This window comes from Prionailurus bengalensis, chromosome A1 (assembly GCF_016509475.1).
Source record: "Prionailurus bengalensis isolate Pbe53 chromosome A1, Fcat_Pben_1.1_paternal_pri, whole genome shotgun sequence".
In the NCBI taxonomy this organism is placed as follows: Eukaryota; Metazoa; Chordata; class Mammalia; order Carnivora; family Felidae; genus Prionailurus; species Prionailurus bengalensis.
The window spans coordinates 239,973,018-239,994,218 of NC_057343.1; the positions used below are offsets into that span (position 1 = coordinate 239,973,018).

At 61.5% G+C, this 21,201-nt stretch overlaps 1 protein-coding gene across 1 annotated transcript in view; it reads left to right on the plus strand.

The window, feature by feature from the left end:
• The window catches only part of SLC6A3 (solute carrier family 6 member 3), a 41,880-nt gene extending 34,710 nt beyond the window's left edge, over nt 1-7,170 (plus strand). Inside the window, exons 13-16 of the mRNA XM_043574275.1 lie at nt 820-920; nt 2,093-2,260; nt 3,408-3,479; nt 6,844-7,170. Coding sequence (XP_043430210.1) covers nt 820-920; nt 2,093-2,260; nt 3,408-3,479; nt 6,844-6,867 — 365 coding nt within the window. The 3' untranslated portion in view covers nt 6,868-7,170. The remainder of the gene's footprint in view (nt 1-819; nt 921-2,092; nt 2,261-3,407; nt 3,480-6,843) is intronic.
• Nucleotides 7,171-21,201: the final 14,031 nt, after the last annotated feature.

The window sequence follows — 21,201 nt, forward strand, 5'->3', positions numbered from 1 at the left end:
AAGCTCCCCAGCACAGGCCCAGGGGGTGGGGTGGGGAGCACCCCAGCACAGGTCTGGGGAGGGGGGGTGGGGAGGGGAGCACCCCAGCACAGGCGTAGGGGTGGGTGGGAGTGGGTAGGGGAGCACCCTAGCACAGCCCGGGGGGGTGAGGGGTGGGGAGGGGAGCACCTCAGCACAGGCCTGGGGGGTGAGGGGCGGGGGGGAGGGAGCACCCCAGCACAGGTCCGGGGAGGGGGGTGGGGAGGGGAGCACCCCAGCACAGGCATAGGGGTGGGTGGGAGTGGGGAGGGGAGCACTCCAGCACAGGCTCAGGGGGTGGAGGGTCGGGAGGGGAGCACCCCAGCACAGGCATGGGGTGGGTGGGAGTGGGGAGGGGAGCACTCCAGCACAGGCCCAGGGGGTGGGGTGGGGAGCACCCCAGCACAGGTCTGGGGAGGGGGGTGGGGAGGGGAACACCCCAGCACAGGCGTAGGGGTGGGTGGGAGTGGGTAGGGGAGCACCCTAGAACAGCCCGGGGGGTGAGGGGTGGGGAGGGGCGCACCTCAGCACAGGCCCGGGGGGTGAGGGGCAGGGGGGGAGCACCCCAGCACAGGCTCAGGGGGTGAGGGGCGTGGGGGGGAGCACCCCAGCACAGGCCCGGAGGGGGAGGGTTGGGGAGGAGAGCACCCCAGCACAGGCCCAGGGGGGAGGGACGGGGAGGGGAGCACCCAGCACAGGCTCGGGGGTGGAGGGGGGTGGAGGGTGGGGAGGGGAGCACCCAGCATAGGCCGGGGGGGGGGGCGGTGTCCTGACCAGCCTGCTTGGCTCCCTCCGTCCCAGGCGTGCGGCAGTTCAGCGACGACATCCAGCAGATGACCGGGCGGCGGCCCAGCCTGTACTGGAGGCTGTGCTGGAAGTTCGTGAGCCCCTGCTTCCTCCTGGTAAGGGCCCCGCGTGCGCGCACGGCTCGGTCCGGGTCCCTCCGGGGCCGCACACGCCTGGGCTTCCCCGATGATGGGAGGCCGGGGTGGGGCCTGCACGCTGGCCTTAGCCAGAAGAGCAGCCTGGCCCCAAAAATCCTCTGTGGCCTCCTGACGGCATCCCCCCCGCCCCCGGCCACACTGAGAAGCCTCGGCACCGGGTCCCCGTGCGTCTCACCTCTGCCGCGGGAGCGAGGCCAGAGAGGGCCGGCGAATCTGCACCTCGGGGGTGGGGTGCGGCACGGGGGCTCTAATGCCGAGGACGGGAGTGACTCGGGCCCTGTCACGAGCGCCGCCCTCGGGACTCTCCCCGGGCACCACTGGCACGTCTGGGAGCTGCCTGGCTTGTGTCATCAGGCCCGGGGCCGCCAGTTTTATTAGCACAGGGCCACACGGGTTCAGTAGGGATCGTCCCTGGCTTCTTCCTCAACAGCAGAGCGGACCGAGGCCCGGTGGCCCAGAGCACCTGGACAGGTGACCCCGGGAGGCCGTTCGAGGGCGGTCTAGGTCTGAGCTGCTCACCGGGACGAGCATCCTGACCCCTTGGCCCTCCACCCGGCCCGACGGTCCCCGGCTGCGTGTCTGCAGCTGCTGGCGGTTCAGACGCGCCATCCTGGGCCAGCCGGTGGCTAGTGAGAGACGGAGACAGAGAGAGATGGAGACAGAGAGATAGAGACTAAGCCAGAGCCAGAGCCAGAGCCGGAGAGGCAGGGAGACGGGAGGAAGCGGGAGCCCGGCCGCCAGCACGGACAGGGTTTCTCCCCGAGCTGCACCCAGACACCCCGAAGCCGCCGACGGCCCCGACCGGCGCCTGCCTCCAGACCATGGCGGCGGCGCTCCGAGAGCTGAGGTGGCCGGGGCATGGTGCGCGGGGGGGGGGGTCTCCTGGACACGGTGACACGGAGGGCGTGCGCCAGGCACGGCCACCAGGGGTGAGGGGGCGCGCAACCCCCACCCCACCCCCGCCCTCGCGGAGCGGCATGTGAGCGCCCCCACCCTCTGAGGGGCGCCGTCTGCAGGGCCCGGACCCCAGAGCCGCCTTGCCCGGGAGACCCTCCCCGTGAAACCCTCACTCCCGGGCCACGTGGTCTGCCAGCTGAGAGCTGCAGCCTGAGCTCTGCCCTCACTTTTAGTTTGTGGTCGTGGTGAGCGTCGTGACCTTCAGGCCCCCGCACTACGGAGCCTACGCCTTCCCCAAGTGGGCCAATGCCCTGGGCTGGGCCATCGCCTCGTCCTCCATGTGTATGGTGCCCGTCTACGCGGCCTACAAGCTCTGCAGTCTGCCCGGCTCCCTGCGGGAGGTGCGTGTCCACACGGGCCCCACCCTGTCCCGCCCCGCCCCCGCCGGGAGACCACCCAGCCCAGTGGGCGTCCACCCCCCACCCCCCACCTCCAGCCCTGCTCCTGCTTGTGCACCCCCACGACTTCTGACCTCCAGGAGGCGTGGAAGGGGCGGGGCCACAACGGAGAAGGCAGGTGCAGGAGGAATCGCGGCTGTCTATGTGCGTGTCCCTGGGTGTGCACGTCTCACGTGCCCTCCCGTGTGCGCACGTGTGTGTACCTGTCTGTGCACACTCGTGCTCCACAGAGCCTGGTGAAGGTGGGAGGGCAGCGGTCAGGGGCTGGGGCTGGAATCCGCGTCCAGTCTGTGTGGTGGGGGTTGCCCTGGGGCCCCCCCACACACACACACGCTCCTCCACCTGTAAAGGAGGGGGCGGGGGACCAGCCACCACTTTATCTCCTGGCCCGGGATTCCTGGAAGCAACAAAGGGCCCAGGCCTCCTTGGAAGGAACGGCCCGAAAGGTCGCTCCGAGGCCGCTCTGTGCCTGCGTCCCACACAGTTTCCTGGGGAGAGTGGGCAGCCGAGCCCCGTGGCTGCGCCCTGGCCAGTCCGGGGACCCTGCTGGGGCCACACGGCTCCCCCACAGGCTGGAATGAGCAGTCCTGGCCAGTCGGGCCGGGTCTGGGGCAGGCACGGCCCCAGGTCCCTGGGATTCCCCGGGACCTCTTGGGAGGGAGGGACAGAGGGAGCCCCAGGGTCACCGGAGCCCCAGGCAAAGCAGGCTGGCATGACGCAGGGGGACCCCTCACTGCCTGCGAGGCCCAGCCAGGGGCCCTCTCTCAGCCTGGAGCAGGCAGGGCTGCAGCCCCAAGGGCCAGACTCCGAACACAAACCACAGAACATCTCAGTAGGTGAGGCAGGTGGGCTGTGGCGACCGTGGAGGGTCCCCGGCCCAGAGACTCCCAGGGGGAGTGCGTGCCATTCACTCACCCGGAACCCACAGCCAGCTTGGTGTCGAGACAGAAACCTCCCCTTTCACGCGGGCTGGACTCTGCTGCAGGGTCTGGGGAGGCCAGGCCGTCAGGCCCAGCCTCACGGCGTGTCCGAGGGGCCTGTGCACTTCACCGAGCACACGCCTGTGCCCACGCCTCCCCTTCCCTTCTAGAAACTGGCGTACGCCATCACACCCGAGCAGGAGCGCGAGCTGGTGGACAGCGGGGAGGTGCGCCAGTTCAGGGTGAGTGCCCCCCTGCCGTCTCGGGCCTCTCTGAGCCACGAGGCCACGTTCATTCCCTGAGCAAACACTGGGAGCGGGCCGTGCGGTGCCGGGCCTGCCCCCTGAGCACCCCTGTACCGGGCGGGGCGGCAAGGGGGCAGAAAGAGGGAGCAGAGGGGTCACGCGTGGGGCGCGGGCCCCGGGAGGGGGCCTCCCACGTGAGGGAGGGGGCTGCCCCACCGGGGACCAGGGAGGGAGACGGTCTGAAACAGCTCAGAGCCTTGCCCGGCCTTGCCCTTGGGGGGCAGGAGGCCAGAGGCCGGGAGGTCTGGAGCCCGACCTGAGGGGGTCACTCAGGCTGCAGAGAGGCAGGAGGGCGCCCGGGGTGGGAGGAGCCGGGTCCCACGGGGCCTGCGGCAGAACTGGGTCTGTCCCCTCCTTGGATTTCTTCCATTTAACTTTCGCGAGTTTCTCAAGTGAGACCCTGGGCCCTCGGTGTCCAAGCTCTCTTCTTCCCTAACAAAGCATTCCACCACGTTTAACCTGGTGTTTTCCCGATCGCTTAGTGCTAAGGGTATTTTAACTTTCATTGTGACTCCTCCACCCCGCGAGGTGCCTTCAAGGCCCCGGATGTGTAGGCATGTCTCCTTGATCTGCCTGCGGTCCGTGTGTGAAGCAGTCACGTTCGCTCAGACGTCTGCGACCCTGTTCCCGGAAGCGAGTGCGGGCCTGTGTGCGGCTGAGCCCCTGACCCTTGGCAGACGCTAGCGCGTCCTGAGATGAACATGCCCTCTCGCCGCTGACGCGCTCCCCCTTCCGTCCGCCCCGCTAGGCTGTGGTCGCTGCAGTCCGTCTGGTACCCGCGACGCCTTCGCCTTCGGCTTGGCTCGCCCAGAGGACTGGGAAACACTAGAATATCCCACCTGGGGAGCGTACCGGTCCGCTTTCCCCCCGTAGCTCCAACAGATTTTTGCTTTATATCCTAAGGCTGCTTCTGAGGTAAAGACACATTTCGGACGGCCACGTCTCCCCCGGGACTTCGTCTTCTCTCCCTTGTGGTGCTTTTGCTGCTAAAGTTCTCTGGGATGAGATGAGCATAGCTGCACCAGGTTTCTCCTGAGTCTCCCAGAAATATCTTGTGTAATCCTTTAAAGTTTTTTTGATGTTTATATTTGAGAGAGAGAGAGAGAGAGCACAAGCAGGGAGGTGCAGAGAGAGAGAAGGAGGCACAGAATGTGAAGCAGGCTCCAGGCTCCGAGCCGTCAGCACAGAGCCCGACGTGGGGCTCGAACCCGCGAACCGTGAGATCATGACCTGAGCCACCCGGGCGCCCTCTTGTGTAATCTTTTCACTTTCAACTTTGCGACGGTCTCAAAATGCAGGCCTCTTTTGCAGACCTGGGGTACACCTGGAATTTTTTGCTCTGACAGAGAGGTTCGTCCATTTACATTTGTTGTGATCATTAATGCATTCAGGCTTGATTCCATGATCTTTTTAACTCTTTGCTGCATTTTTAATGTTTCTTTTTTTCCTTTATTACCTTTTTATGGAACGCTTTTTGGAGGATTTGCTTTTTCTCGCCTTTTTCCCCTTTTTTCTGTTTGGAACTTACATACTCATATGCTTTGCTTACATAATTATACTTTATTCCTTTAACAGTTACCTTTGAAATCGTACGTACATATCTCACTTTAAATATATAAACTACCCCCATCGTTAATATTACAAGGACTTATTATGCTATTAGCGTCCAATTTCTGTCTTTTTTTTTAACCCACAGATTAGACACTTATTATCACAATTACTTCTGTGTTGTATGGAAGTGCTCTCTTGGGTTAACATGCATGTTGGCTATTTTTCCTCCCGACTTTTTGGCGTATACATCGCCCCTTTGAGGATCGTTTTCTTGCTTGAAGAAACAGTCCTTCGGACTTGCCTTTAAGGAGGGCGCCTGACACACGTCCCGACTCTCGTGTGTCTGTGAACTTTATTCTGCCCTTACCCAGGAGACCGCTTCCGTGCACGCACGGTTCTCGGTGGACAGCTGCTGTCTTTGGCATTCTGAGGCTGCGCTCGGCGGCTCCCTTTGCACGAGACATCGTGTGCGTCCAGGGTCTGTGGACCGGTGGGTGTTGCCGGTCCTGGGAACTTTGCAGCCCACGCCTCCCACCCTTGCCCGTTGCCTCTGTTCCCCCCGGGGCTCCGGTGTGTGACACTCGCCCAGTCCTCCGGGTCTCGGCTCCCTCAGAAGTTCCGTGAACTCTGCGACGCAGGCACGTGCACACACAGCTCCTCCTGTTAGATTTATTTGTCTAAGTGACAAAGCCCCGTGAACTGCCACACGGACGCCACGCTGAGAAACACGTGCGCCTGCCTGCGCCCCTCCCCCCACCCCTGAAGCAAACACAGTCCCCACCACTTTGGTCTCTCGCTTGACCTCTGATTCGTGTGGTCCCTGCATATCGATAGATACTTCTGTGTCCCTGAAAAGCAGACTGCTCTGAAGTGGGGCGTCCCCGTGGAGCTCTAGGGCTCCAGCCCCTTCCACCTGCCTGCCCTACACGGCCCTGCCCAGGCCCCCGGGGACCCCGGCGGGCAGTGTGTGTCTGCAGACGCGCCCTGCGGGTCCTCCTGGAGGGGGCGGGGAGCCCTGTCCCACCCGCGGTAGACTCAGCGTCTTCCCGCCCCTGGTGCGGCCGCGTCAGGAACGAGCCTGCATGTTCTCGTTTCGAAGCGTTTAAAACATACGGTTCTTGCCATTTAGTGATCGAACGGCTTGTGCTCAAAAATAGGCCGAAGTAACAGCTGCATAATAGCAGGTGGTGACATTTGCCGGAGGACTAAATACCACTCTTGTCGGTCTTGGCCTCCCGGAGCGGTAAGTGGGGCCTGCCCCCGACTCCTCCGGGGTCGAGCAAACACAACGGAAGCGCAGGGTGCGGCCGTCCACGGGGACGGGCCTCAGAGGCCCCACAGAGGCGGCCCCAGGGCGCCCGGGGCATCGCCGGTCGGCCAGCCGGCATTGTCCGCCCGGCGGCTGGCGTGACACACGCCCCGGGGGCCCCGCCCCGGCCCGCCCACCGCAGCCCTGCTCTCTGGCTGCTCCTCGCCAACGGGTTTGTTTACCTGTTTCTCTGAGGCTCAGCGTGTAAGTATTCACGTGTGGTGTATTCACGTACATTTACATTACGTGGAAGGCTGTTTACGCGAGGCGTGTTCCTAGAAGCTCATCGTGGGCGTCCGGCCCGTGGCGCCCCGGACCAGCGTGCCCGGCTGAGCGTGCTGCGTGGCGGCCGGGCGCTCTGCTGGCGGGTCTCTCGGCCCAGGAGCCGCCTTTACCCAAGTGGCTCCCGCTTCGCTCCTGAAGAGGCCGTTTCCTTTCTAGCTGCGCCACTGGCTGCTGGTGTAGAGGACGCAGAGGCCGGGGGGCCCCGCCGCGGGAAGCCGGGCTTCGGGAGAGACGGCTGCTCGGAGGCTCCCCCTTCTGCATTCCCGGGACCGCACCACGCAGAGGCTCAGCCCTGACCCCCTGCGCCCCTTCCTTGCCGCCAGGACGGGACTGGCCGTCCGTGCTGTGTCGCCGTGATAACTTGCCGTAGATCTGTGCCGTCCCCGCAGGTAGAAGACGTCCGTCCGTCCGCGTTCCGTGTGTGCCCCGCCAGCTCCCCTCCCCCGGCCGCCCTGCCGCGCGGGTCCTGCTGTCGCCCGTGTGTTGAGGACAAAAGTGTAATTGTGGATGCCAAGAGCCCAGTGCTTGTAACTTCCTGGGTGTTCCGTTTGGGCTCAAATTAAGAAAGCCCATTGTCATATTTCGCCTCATTGTGCAGAAGGCACAGCGGGGAAACCGCACAAGGCAACAAACTGGGGGCCACCACGTGTCTCCACGCCACGCAGCCAGTCGCTCGCGGCCCCCAAGGGCCCCGGCGTGTGCAGCGCGGATGCTCTGTATTTCCTTCTAGCCAAGAGAAATAAAACTCCGGGGAGTCCGAGTGAACCCCAGTCAGCCGTGGCCACCTCACGTGGACCCCCGGCCGTGGGAGAAGGCGTGCTCCTCACGTGTGGAGCGTGTGCCCCCCTGGCGGGCCCTGACCACACAGCGTGCCCGTGGCAGGCGGCCTGGAGACCTGGGCCCTGGAGAGGAAGGCCCCCGGGACTTGATTTCTCCCAGGCACGCGTCGCATCAGTAACAACACCGTTTACGTTAGGGAATGGCTGTTTTAAATCCTTTTTCCCTGTGAATCAAAGCCAGTTCTCAGAACGCAGGGTTGGTTTCTGAACATCTGCTTGCCAACGTTCCGGTTGTCGGTTAAGGAATATCAGCCACGCCGGTGCAGACTGCGGCCCGCGTCGCCTGGAGGGAGGCAGCTGTCGGAAGTCAGAACCCTGCCGCGTGGTGGCCCAGCGAGGGGACCCTGGTGCCCGGGGCCGAGGAGCTCCCGGCGCAGGGAAACCAGCTCGTGGACTGTCGGGGGTCGTGGCCAACAGGAACCGGGTCTACCTCCTTCTGAGGAGCTGAGTACTCTGCATAGATAACGGGTGTCGCATCTGTCTGTCTGTGTCCGTCGTCGGCATCTTGTGTGACGTATCACCAACAATAAATCCGTGTGGGAAAAACCACCGTAGCTCTGTGGCTACCTTTTCTTGGCTGGAGCAATGGCCTCACCCACCTTGTGCCTGAGGCTCTCACTCCTGAGTCAGTTCTTCTAACCCAGCTCACCCACAGGGAGCACAGCTGGGCCTCTGGGGAGCAGGAGCCCCCCGCCCACACCTACAGGTGTCCCTGGTGCCCACTGGCTCAGCCCCACCCTGGCTCGACTCTCCGGAGCCCTCATGCGCTCGTCCGCTCCCCCGCAGGCTCCCCACCTGTGCAGACTCCAGCCCTGCAGTCAGACCACCACACCCCCAACCCAAGCCCTTCTTCTGGGGACAGGACACCAGAGTCCTGTGTGGCTCCCTGCCCTTGGTCCCTGAGAATCTCTCGTCCAGTCTGTGGCCAGAGGGGTCCCTCTAGATGCCAGTCAGCTCTGCCCCTCAGCTGGTCCCTCCCGCCAGGCTGTGACCCACCTCCCAGGACACCGGTCACTCCTACAAGGCCCCCAGCCCTGCCCCCAGCTGGCGGATCCCGCAGGCACACCCACATCAGGGCCCTCCTGCCCCCACCCATGTGGCCATGCTTGCCCCAGATCGCCCTCCCCAAAGGACACCTAGCTTCCTTCAGGGACCGTGGGACACGCACAGAGAGTCTTCCTGTCAGTTCCACGGCCCCAGCCACGTGCTGCTGACCCAGGCCTCGACCATCCGGAGCTTCCTGCGCTGCTTCCCCGGGGTCCTGTCTGCTGCATGGCTGCAGCCCACCTTCCCGGGCCCCCAGGTGTCTCCACCTCTGCCAGCCTCTGGATGTCGAGGGTGAAGACGAGCCATCACAATGGACCCCAATGGGACAGAAACCCTGCCCCAAGGGGATGAGCCACGTGGGCCCTAGCGTGGTTATGCCTCCCAAGGCACCAGTCACCAAGGTGCCTCGGGAGCCGGCAAGGTCCACTCTGACTCAGTGTCCGTGGCCTCCGGCAGCTCAGGCAGGACCCTGGCCTATTCCGTTCCTGCTGTACCCTCCCCCAGGCGCCGGTGGCCACGGTCCCCCACGGGGAGGCCTCTGGGCGTCACATACCTGGGAGAGCTGTGGGGCCAGAGGTCTTGGGGTGGGAAGGACGTCCAAAACTCCTGGAGGCCAGGTTGTCCGCGTCCCTGGACACACGGGGACACGCACGTACACACACTGTGTGTGCTGCACACGCCACATACGTGAAGCTGCAGACACGTGGGCTGCCCTCTTCGTACATGCCCCCCCACGGCACGTGTGCGTGGACACACACACCACGCACGCTGCACACATCACACGTGAGCACGCGTGTGCACGCCCACGTGCTCTCACGCCCGGTCTGCAGCAATCAGCAGAGATCCTCCAGAAAGCCAGGCGTATGCAGTGCCTTTCTGGACGGTGCCGGGAGCTGCCTTCACAGAGCCACGCCTCCCCAGAGCTGCTGAGGGACCCGGTCTCCACAGCCCTTGGGTTATGACGGGAGTTTCGCCGGTGTCCTGGCCCCAAGTGTCCGGGCTGGGGTCCTGCCTAGGCAGTCCGCGGACAGACAGCCGTGTGCTTCCCAGAGCTGAGCCACGTACGGAGGCGACGAGGGGCTTATCCCTCAAATATATAAAGAACTCCTACAAGTCAATAGAAACGGGACGTTGCTGGTCAGTGGTCAGTGTTGACTCTGAGTCCAGTTCTGACACGCGGGGGTTTTCCCCACGCCAGGCAGTTCTGTGTGACCCCGGCGGGCTGTCTGGAGGTTTGGCTACTCCTGACACCATCCGCCAGATCCCACAGGCTCAGGGCTCGGTCCCGCAAGACGTCCACTTCCGCTCTGGGTGAGTCACAAGTGCGGGCTGTCACCTGCGCTTCTGCCCGAATGGCCGCAAGTCAGAGGTTCCCACAGCCCCCTCTTCAGGTTCAATGCTTTGCTCGAGTGGCTCACAGATCTCAGAAAACCAAAGAGCACTGGTTTGTTACCAAGGGTGTCAAAGGTGACGGGTCAACAGCCAGAGGAAGACATACACAGGGCGACGTCCCCAGCCAAAGGGTTTCTGGGATTCGGGCCCAGCACGGTGCTGCACGGAGCGGTCCGGCCCGCCAGCCGGGATGCCCCCTGAACCCCGTCCTTCCGGGTTTTAGGAGGCTTCACCGCGCGCTGTGGTGGACTGAGTCACGGGCCACTGGTCGCCGATCCAGCCCCAGCCGAGGCTCCCCCAGAAACCAGGGGTGGGGCTGAATCTTCCAACCCTCAATTCAGGGGGGTTCCTCTGGCAATCAGTGCTCCTTCGGGGTTTCCCACAGTGCCCTCGTCGAGTAAGCCCAGCGGGGCTGGGAAAGGGCTGCGGGTAAGACACACACTTCACCCTGGTGGCTGCGAGTGATTCAGGAGCCGAGGACCAGAGACCAAATGCTGTCGCCCACGATGCTCCCATGACTCTTCTCTCAGAGTTTTGGGAGCTGTGAGCCAGGAGCCCTGGATGAAAACCAAACGTATACAAGTATGTGCGTAAGTTATAAGTTGCAACGTCACGAAAACCCAGTAGGGAGACGGGCAGGTGCCGAGCAGAGGACGCGTGTCCCCGTGGCCGATGCGGAAAGGCACTCAGACTTGTTAAAGAAGGGAGGATGTGCGAGGCAGACCACGACGTGACACCACCCGTCACCTGCCCCACCGGCGAAATTTGAGAAGTCCGCCCCCCGCCCCATGCCAGTGAGCAGGCAGGGGCAGGGAGCCCCCGTACATTTCGGGCAGGAAAGCAAATGAACACATCTACTCGGGAAAGCGTTTGCACGGCCTACAAAGTTGAACGTACTGTCGCAAGCCCAGTTTTGGGTGCTCCGGGGCCCCACCCCACGTGCGGTATTTCTTCCGCCACCAGGTGTGACCATTCCCCACCTGCCCGGGCTGTAGCCTAGCAGTTTAGGTCCGGAGCACCCCAGGGACTGCCTCGCCCAGATGCCTGGCATTCAAGGCCCGCCCGGGAGTGGCCGGTTGCCAAGCCCCGGCTGAGCCGGGTGTACACAAGCCGGGCACCCCACCTGAGGCAGAAGTGTGCTCCGGGCCCCCCGAGGGTCGGGCCGGGCTCCACTGCACCTGAAACCAGACCTGTTCTTGGCCACCCCTCCCCCTCGCTTTCTCCTGAGGGTGCCCCCCTTCCGAATCGGGCGCACCCCCGTCAGGCTCTGCTGCTCAGGAGTCCCAACCGGGGATGACGTGCCCCCCCAAATGCCACAATTCCACCCCCAACTATGTGCCCCCCCCCAAGCGTGCGCACATCTGTCAGGAGCACGTGCGAGTGCTTACGAACGCACAAGGGGACCAGTGGAAATGCCGGTCAGCCCGGGGTTGAGCGTGGTCCAGCTTAGCAGGAGAGGACCTGTGGCAGATGGCAACGACCTCGGGGGTGGCATCGGAGGTGAACTCGTGTCCCCCCAGCATGTCAGAGCAGGACCTTGTTTGGAGATGTAATTACTGTTACGCCAGGGTGGTTCTGGAGGATATTCGAGCCCATGAGCATTTCCGTGGCCCCACGCACTCGACAGCACAAGTGGTTGTCATTGCACATGTGAAGTGGTGTCCTACGTGGGAAAGACATTTAACGGGACGTAATTAGTTAACGTGAGGCCATAGGAAGGAGGTCCGTGTAACCCACTGTGTCTGGTGACCTGCAGGGGGAGGAGAGAGACGGAGATGCAGACGCGCAGGGAGAAGGACGTGTGACCACAAAGGGACAGTATGAAGCGATGTGGCCCGAGACCAGAGGTCACTACCAGAAGCCAGGAGAGGAACATGGGATAGAGGAACTCTCTCTCAGGGCCCTGGGGAAGGGACAGCCCTGCCAACAGCTTGCCTTCAAACTTGGACTCTAGGATAGTGAGAGAGTATGTTTCTGTTGTTTTAGGCCACCCGGCCCTGGCTGTTCTGTGACAGCAGCCCCAGGGAACTAGAATAGGTGGTGGGTTTGCCCAGCATGGGAACTCAGGTTCCCTGTCACCACATGCTGGGGTCCACCTCGCCGGTCTTCTCCTCTGCCTGTCCCTCTGTCTAGAACAATCTCCTTTCCACTCCCATCCCCCACTTTCTAACCACCGAACCCTCACACCATCCCTGCTTCTCTTGGACATCACCTCTAGAAGTCTGCTCTAACCCCTGCTCCTGGGCTCAGCCCTGGTACTGCTTCTTAAACTCCTCCACTCTCCCCAGCTGGCCCCAGCAGGCGCCCCATGGAAGGGGAGTGCTGTCTCTCTCTTCAGTGGGCTGGGAGCTCTGCTGGGAGCAAGGACTGAGGAGTCGGTCTTATCATTTTTGCCAATGTCTTGAATAGGCCCCGCGCATGGTTCATAGTGGCACTTAATATATATTTACACAAAAATGAGTTAATGGGTGGGCACTTACATGAACAGGTGGATGAGCGGATAGGCAGGGATTTGGTGAATGGGTAGATGGATGAACAGAAGGATAGGTGGAAGAAGGGGAGAAAGGAAGGAAGAAGGAGTAGAGGAATGGATGGGAGGGTGGGTGGGTGGGTGGGTGGATGATGAATGGATAGATGATGGAAGAATGGATAGACGAATATGCAGATGGGTGATTGATGGGCAGGTGGTTGGGTTGTTGGATAGTGAATGGATGGATGGATGGATGGATGGTGGATGAATGGACAATGGATGGATGGATGGGTGGATGGATGGTGGATGCATAGATGGGTGAATGGTTGGATGGATGGATGATGGATGGAGGAGTACTTGGATGGATGAGCAGGTAGGTGAATGGATGGATGGATGGATGGATGATGGGTGAATGGACGGACAATGGATGGATGGATGGTTGGATGATGGATGGATGGGTGGATGGGTGGATGGATGGATGATGGATGAATGGACGGAAGATGGATGGATGATAGATGGATGGTTAGTTGGGTGGGTGGGTGGATGGATGGATGGATGGATGGATGAATGGTAGATGGGTGGATGGATGGTGAATGGGTGGATGGATGGGTGAATGGTTGGATGGATGGGTGAATGGTTGGATGGATGGATGATGGATGGATGGAGGAGTACTTGGATGGATGAGCAGGTAGGTGAATGGATGGATGGACGGATGATGGGTGAATGGACGGACAATGGATGGATAGATGATGGATGGATGATGGATGGATGGGTGGATGGATGGTGGATGAATGGATGGATGGATGGATGGTTTAGTTGGGTGGGTGGGTGGGTGGATGGATGGGTGGATGGGTGGTGGATGGATGGATGGGTGAATGGTTGGATGGATGAATGATGACAGATGGAGGAGTACTTGGATGGATGAGCAGGTAGATGGATGGATGGATGGATGATGGATGGATGGACGGACGATGGATGGATGGGTGGATGGGTGGATGGGTGGATGGATGGATGATTGGATGGATGGATGGGGGAGTACTTGGATGGATGAGCAGGTAGATGGATGGATGGATGGATGGATGAATGGATGGACAATGGATGGATGGATGGATGGTGGATGGATGGATGGTAGATGGATAGTGGATGCATGGGTGGTTGGATGGGTGAATTATTGGATGAATGGATGATGGATGGATGGAAGAGTACTTGGATGGATGAGCAGGTAGGTGGATGGATGGATGGATGGTGGATGGATGGATGGAAGGTGCATGGTTGGATGGGTGGATGGATGGTGAATGGTTGGATGGATAGGTGATGGATGGATGGAGGAGTACTTGGATGGATGAGCACGTAGGTGGATGGATGGGAGCATAGATGCTGGACGGGAGTATGAATGAGTGAAAGGTCCTCTATTACACCTAAAAGTCTGTCGTTCTGGTCCAATCTCAAATCCCTGCTGTGGGACTTGACATGAATGCTATTTTTAGCATTTATTCTTCAAGGACATGGCACTCTTCAATACAAGTGAAATTAACCTCCAAACCCTGAAGCCATGTTTTCTCCCCACACTAACCTCCTGCAGAAAGCAAGCTCCCTGGGAGGGAAGAGCCTGCCCCTGCCCCATATCCTGTCTACGCAGGTCTGAGTCCCTGTGTCCACGCTGCACTTTACCATCGGATTTATGCTCTTCACCAAGTGACCTTTAGACACAAAGTCTGGCTGTTAAAGCCCAGAAAAGCCATGTGATTTTTCCTTTGAGAGAAGCATTTTAATAAAGTTTCTGTATCCGTGAAATAGGTGATTTACGGAGTAAATGGATTCTCCGTGTTTGGCTTTTCTTATATTTATTCCACAATCCCGCTTTAATCTCTGTAGATGCATCTGACCAGCCAAAGTTCATGGCTTTTACCTGCTTCCTGATCACTGACAGCAGAAAAAGAGGTTGCCTTTTTTGAGATACAGTTAATTAGTAAGTCCTGTGCGCCGCTGTCCCCATGGAAGACACTGCCCGCTGCCCTCTTCTTCCCAAAGACCCCTGGGTCACAACCGTAGCACAAAGCCTGGGGCACCCGCCCGCCCCGCAGAGCAGGGTCCTAAAACCCAGCCCGCCTGACTGCACAGAGAAGGCTCACCCCAGGGCTGGGAAAACAAAACAAAGCCAGCGGCTCCCCCACCTGTGTCTGCAGGTGGGGGTGGGGGGTTGCCTGGACTCCCCCCCACCCAGCTTCCCGGGGCGGAGTTGGCTGGCCGGGGGAGCAGTCCCTTCATCCAAGCTCGAGAGCCACGGCCTTCTTCCAACTGCCATTTTTGGTGTCCTTACGCAGAATGGAAATGGCAGAATATTTCAATTTAGTGAGTCTGGCTTCATTCTTCATTTTAACAACACAGAAAATACGAGTCAGTGCACCTGAGAACAGGGCAAGTTCCACTGTGTGGAACATGTGCTTCAGGTGTGTGCATGTGAGAGAGAGCGAGAGAGGATCAGAGACAGAGAGAGATGGAGAGACACAGGGACAGAGCAGGGGAAGGGGTGGCGAGGCAGGAGGAAGGGGCGGGGAGAAGGAGAGCGGGAGACACGAATTTTCAGGTCAGGTTGAAGACTCGGGGCCCTGCACCCCCTCCGTAGAGCGGGCAACCACTTGATCGCCCCAGGCCCCACTCCGCCCCTCGGCCCAAGCTGGCAGGTGGGGAAGGGGAAGGCCCAGGGCAGGCAAGTCTGAGAAGGGACTGGGTCCCGAGGGGCGGGGGTGGCCAAGAGGGGGATTTGAGGACAGCAGCTGCCCTCGTTGTCCGGGTACACGACAGAAAGGCAACGGAGCCCTGGTGGACTGGGGGGGGGGGCGCTGAGTTACCCCCGTTTCCCTGGGCAGAAGGCCTCCCGGCCTTTAGTGTAGGAATATGCACCGCTGTCTGCAGCAGGAATCAAGGGCCCTGGGGCCACAGGTCACAGACACCTGCACGCACTGGCCAGGGGTCGGCAGATGAGGGCAATGGGTGCAGAGCAGAGCAGAGGCTGCTGATGTTAGAGAACCGTTCAATCACATAGAAATGCGGCCTGGTGTCGGCCGGTACCTGTGTCTCCGAGGAGGGAAGCCAGAACCTCAGACTCCTAAGCGAGTGTAGGACGCTGTGTCAGTCAGGATCCTTGGTAAGATCTGTCACCTCCACCCAACTAGAGGACCCGGGGTCACTCACAGAGGCCCCTGGGAACGGCCGGTCTGTGCAGGGCACATGGGAGCTGGCCTAGGGGCAGGCCTCCCCACCACCCCTGCCCTGGCGCCCAGCCAGCGCCTCCCACAGCCACCGCCAGAGCCAAGGTCGCAGCGGAGGCTGGCTAGCCGTGGTGCACATCCTGGGCACCCCACAGGAAGTCACGTGGGGACGGCAATGCCCCCACGGCCATCCACCCCGCGCGGGCTGCGGCGTAGCCCAGAAAGGGCAGAGTCCCTTTCTTGTGACTTCACTTGGTCTGTTACAAAGCCATGAGTCTGACACCCAGGGGAACTTGCTCAGAAACTCAGACTCTGAGTCTCCCCAGGCTCCGGTCTTCCAGCAACGTACGAGGGACCAAAGACATCCGTCCTGTTCCTCCCGGCTTCCCCCTGCTCTCCCCGAGGGGCTTAGACTACCATGGGACCGTCATGACACGGGGAACTTCTGCCCTGAGCAGGCCCCTGCTCTCGAGGGGGTGGTGTTTTCCAGGAAGGCTGCCCCCCTGGGGACGGCTGCCTCAGGTGTCCCTCCAAGCACACAGGGTGAACAGAAGGCATGGGAAAAAATAGCACAAACGCTATTTGCTTAGAAGTCTGGCTTTTCCAAACAGAATGCAAAGGACTTGTTTCTATAACTGAACTTTAAAAACCCAGCCAGTATTGACTTATGCACTAAATGTATTTGTCTAGAATCTAAATAATTTTACTTATTCCAGGAGCTAAATTCCTCTCTCTTCAAGTTATCAGTCGTGTGGATGAAGGGTCCGGCAGACGCTTCGTCGGGTTCAAACCAGAACGCCTCCGCCCTGGGGCCTCACTGCACGCTCCTTCTCCGTCTGGATCAAAGGCTAATATTTGGAGAGGCTTTTCGACAAACGCATTCAAAGGCGGGTTACAATCCACCAGCTATTAAACATTCGGATATCCGTTAAGCCTTTTTCACACAAGAAACTTCAATCGAAGATTCTAAAAAGTTCTATTATACACAAAATGATCATTTTAAAAGCTGAGAAGGAAAAGGTGATAGTCACCTACAGATCCATTCCAGAAGGCGGCAAACTAACTCTTCTGGGCGCCGGGGCGGGGGGGGGGGAAGGGGGGGCGCTCTGGGGTCTGTGCGCCGAGGGGGACGCACCGCAGGGGAGGACAGGCCTCTCCCACTCCCTCTGCTCCCTCACCATGCCCGGGCAGCTGTCAGAAGCCTTACGGGAGCTGAACCCTAGCAAGAGGCCCGACAGGTGGGGGCGTGGGTCCCGGCCGCAGGACGACGCTCTGCAGGCCACCGGCTCCTGAGAGGGTGTTTCCAGCACGTAGAAGGGGTTGGTTTTTAATCCAGTGAGTAGCTTTCTGACGGCTCCGCGCGACTTTCTAGCTGGAGATGCAAACAGATCGAAACTACCAGCTGAGCTGTCCTGCTGACCACGGCCAGGGGCTGCCGCTGCCCCATGGGTCCCGGCGACGCAGCCTCGGCAGGCCCGGGGTGTGTGCAAGAAGCTGGCCCCGGGGCTGCTGTGCCATAGGTGCGCTCACTTGCTCCCGTCCCCTTTCCTGCGCCTCCCTCCCGGGGCAGACGCAAGGCCACTGCCTGTCTGGTGAGGTGAGTTAGCCTCCCCCACACACGCTGGCCCGCCACCGCCGAGGCCAGCTTCTCTCCACGCAGCCAGAGCCCCCGGGGGCCAGCACCCCACCTCCTGGGCACCTGCCCCCAACTCCGTGCCCCTCGGCCCCGCCTCCCACCTCCCACCCCAGCCCCTCCTCACCCTAAGCAGTGGCTCTGAGGGCTGTGGGGACGTCCACAGGCGGAGGGATGCCTGACCCCCAACCCCCAGCAGGCCCAGGCCGGGCGGACATGGGTCTGGGGGTCCCATTCCACGCTAACAGGTATTTAGCCAGTATTTTGGCCGTACGCTGCAACACAGAGGGACCTGCGTCTGGACACTGTGCCCTACTTAGGAAATCTCTCTTCGCTGAGAGACAGGAGTTAGCAAGCCTGAAATTACTTTGTGCGTGTTCTCGAACCGAGCAAGCAGCAGATAATCAGAACCCGCTGCATCATTTGCAGGCAGAGCACAAAATGAGCATCCAGGGGCCCTTTTCAAAGCTCATTAAAGGGTCTCAGGGTGGCGGCCGTGGAGCTCTGAACGAAGTCCCCGCAGAGCACAAGGCCCTGGGGGTAGGAGGGTGTCGCCTCGGGAGACAGAAGCAGCAGAGAGAGAGAGAGAGAGAGAGAGAGAGAGAGAGAGAGGCTGCAGGGAACGGATGGGCTGGGTGCCTGGGGGGTGGTGCAGGGTAGCCCTCAGCTCTGTTCCCAGACAGCCTGGGGTCTAACATCCACCTGCGCGGGGGGGGGGGGGGGGGGGGGGGGGGGGGGTTGGCTCCGGAGCTGAGACCAAGGAAGTGCCAGGAGGCTGGGCCACGTGAGAGCCGCAGGGCCAGGGCGCACCCCGACGGCAGGGCTGTGGGAAGGACCCAAGCCGGCCCGAAGGTTCCCACAGGCCAGGTTTGCCACAGTCTGTGCAAAGCTAACAATGCCGGAGCCCCCCGTCACAGCTCCGGCTGCCACAGGGAAGTGCCTTAGACTGGGGAGTCTGCAGACACATTTATTCCTCACGGTTCCAAGAGCAGGGCCTCCAGGCGCCACCCTCACTCACGTGGGCGGAGCGCACGCTCCGGCGTCTCTCCTACGGGCGCGTCGATCCCACCCTGGGGCCCACCCCGGGAACCCCGTCCCACCCAGGCGCCTCCGGAAGGCCCGCCTCCTGACCGTCACAGCGAGAGTCAGGGCTGTGGCACATGAATCCGGGGGACCCACCTGTTCAAGCCCTGGCACCACTGAACAAAACAAGTGCCCACAAGTCCACAACAGAGGGAAGGCGGGGCAAGCTCCTCCTTTGGCAGAGTGCTGGGGACGGCAGAACCCGAGGCCAACGCCAGGGCCAGCGATCGTGCAGTAGGCAGGACCCCCAGGGGCGTTAAGTCAGCAGGCAGGTCCTCACAAGGTACCGAAGCGGGAAGTGGTAACTTTGCAGCAGAGAAGCCGCAGACGCCGGGTCACCGAGCGGTCAGCATGACACAGCGAGCGCCTGGCCACGACGCTCCCAAGTGGGGCCCGGCAGGGCTTCGGCAAGACCGCCAGGAAACAGCAGACGGGCCCAGGCCGGGACACGTTCCTCACCATGGCCGATGCCCCCAAACGTGCGGAGGACGAGGCTCCGCCCCCGGGAGAGACCCAAGAGACACTGAACGGGTTGTGCCCTGGGTCAGGTCCCGGCCCCGAAAAGGAGTGCAGGGCAGGCTGCAGGGACCCGTCTCCCGGCCGCTGCCGTCGGGGAGCCGCTGTGGGCCACGTCCATCTCCCATCGCGTTTCATAACGTATTTTGTAAGTAATGATTTCAGAGTGAAAAGCTGGACAATAAAACCATTAACACAAAGATCTTCTCTGGTCCCCTGAGTCCATCCCACTGAGGACACGGTGCCATGCTCTGCATCACTGGGACAATTCACTTCTCTCGCTCAGTCTCCCCGCCTCCCACCACACCCGTTAGTGGTGGAGTGGGGCCCCCAAATCCACGTCTGCCAAGAACCTCAGAGCAGGGCCTCGTCTGGTAACATGGGACCGCCCTGGAGCCGGCTGTGCCCTGGCCGACCCCCCGCCCCCGGCATCCTCGCAGGAGGAAGAGGGACACGCAGACACCTGGTGGAGACGGGTAGAGAAGGGTCGACACAGCCACAAGCAGGGATACCTACGATGCCAGCAGCCCCGGGAGCAGGAGGGAGGCCCCCAGGGTTTGCCCTCAGAGCCCCCGCAGCCAACGTGCCCACTCCCCACTCCGTGGCCGTGGACTCTGGCCTCCAGGACTCAAGGGACCAGATTCCTCTTATTCTAAGCCTTGCAATCTGTAGACGCTCCGGGGACAGCTCACTTCGCCGACGTCCACACCAGCATCGGCCTGCTTCCTTCTCTCTGATTCTACGTGTGTGGACCTCCCGCAGAGGCCCGGCCCGCCAGCCCTGCCTCACCTCCCACGTGGCCGCTCCCCCAGACGTTTCGCTTCCCTGTAACTGGATGAACACTAGGTGCGTCAACACCTTCTGTTTTCACTTCGGTTCGCTCTCAGGAGACCGCTGCCTGCTCCTTCCGCAGCATCTGGATGTCGCCGGCGCTCTCCTGCACTTGGACGTTCCGGCCGTCTCCGATCCTCACTGCTACAAACACCGCCACAGCGAGTGCCCTGTAGCGCAGGACAGATGCCAGCATGGCCAGCCTTGGGGCTGTGGGGACAGTTTGGTGGCCGCAGCCACGGCCCCTCCCCAGGGCAGCAGCATGCCCCGCGACCTGTTTCCTCGTGAGATGCCTTGGAGGGCACCAGAGCACTGCCCTCGGTGCCCTCGGCGGTGGGAACCTGCTTTTGCACGTGAGGTCTGCTTGCCCACGTCTGGGGCGCTGCAGGGGTGGGGCGGGGCGTTGTCATGAGCGGTGGACATGTCTGAAGCCCAGAACCCGTCTCCGCAGCCCGGGGCTGAATTCAGTCTGGTTACAGATGTTTACCTGCGTGGCGTGTCGCTTGAAAGGAAAACCCTCCAACAGCAGTAAGCAGATGGGCATAAACTGCCCGCCCGGAGGGCCCCCCCAGGCCACTCTGAGCTGGGTCGGTCCCTGGAGGGGACAGGCAGGGACGTGCACGGGACCCCTGCCCAGCCGCCACCAAAGCACCCAGCGCTCACTGGCCCAGCTTGCCTGACACACGGCCCCTCCTGCCTATCCTCACGCCGGGTCTCGGGCACCACGTCTGGGACAAGCCACGTCTGAGTTCCCGACTCCACCCCCATCACAGATGCGCTGTCACCTTCCTGGCTTCTGTGGTTTCTTCCTCTTGGTGTGACTGCTGCTGTAGGTGCGTGGCCACCCATGGTGCCACATGGGCACAGCTGGGGGACCCTTCTCCTCCCTGACTGGCCCCTGAGTCTGCAGGTGCATGGGGGCGCTGCTGACCACCCTGGTGCTCCCTCTGCTCCGGTCCAGCCCAGCTCCTGCGGCTCCGGGACCTGAGACACAGCCCATGTTGGGGCCTCCCGCCTGTGGGAAGCCCCAGGACTCCGCAGCCACAGGCATATCCACCCCTTCTAGATGGCTCGGTCTCTAGAGAGGCAGGACCCTGTGCCCTCCCGAGGCACCCCTAGCCCTGCTCTCCTGCCTGGGGAGCACTCACACATCACCAGTTCCCCCTTCCTTCCTTCCAGATCCTCGTGTATCCACCATCCAGCCCTTCACACACTAGGGGGTGGCAGGCGGCATGAGCTCTGCTCAAGGGGCGTCGGTGGCCCGGCCCCCAGCCCCAGAGGCTTCTTGCTTCAGTTTCCTTGTGTGCAAATCGCTCCAACGTGGGTAAGTTGTGGGCACTGAACAGAATCGATGCGTGTTGTTCTCAGGACAGCGCCTTCACGTGGCGTCTCTTCCTTCCAGACCAGCGGACAGGAATGTCGGGTGCCCTGGGGCCGAACCTCAAGTTAAGAGCACCACCTCCGAGGCCCTGCTCCACGCGTGCACCTGGC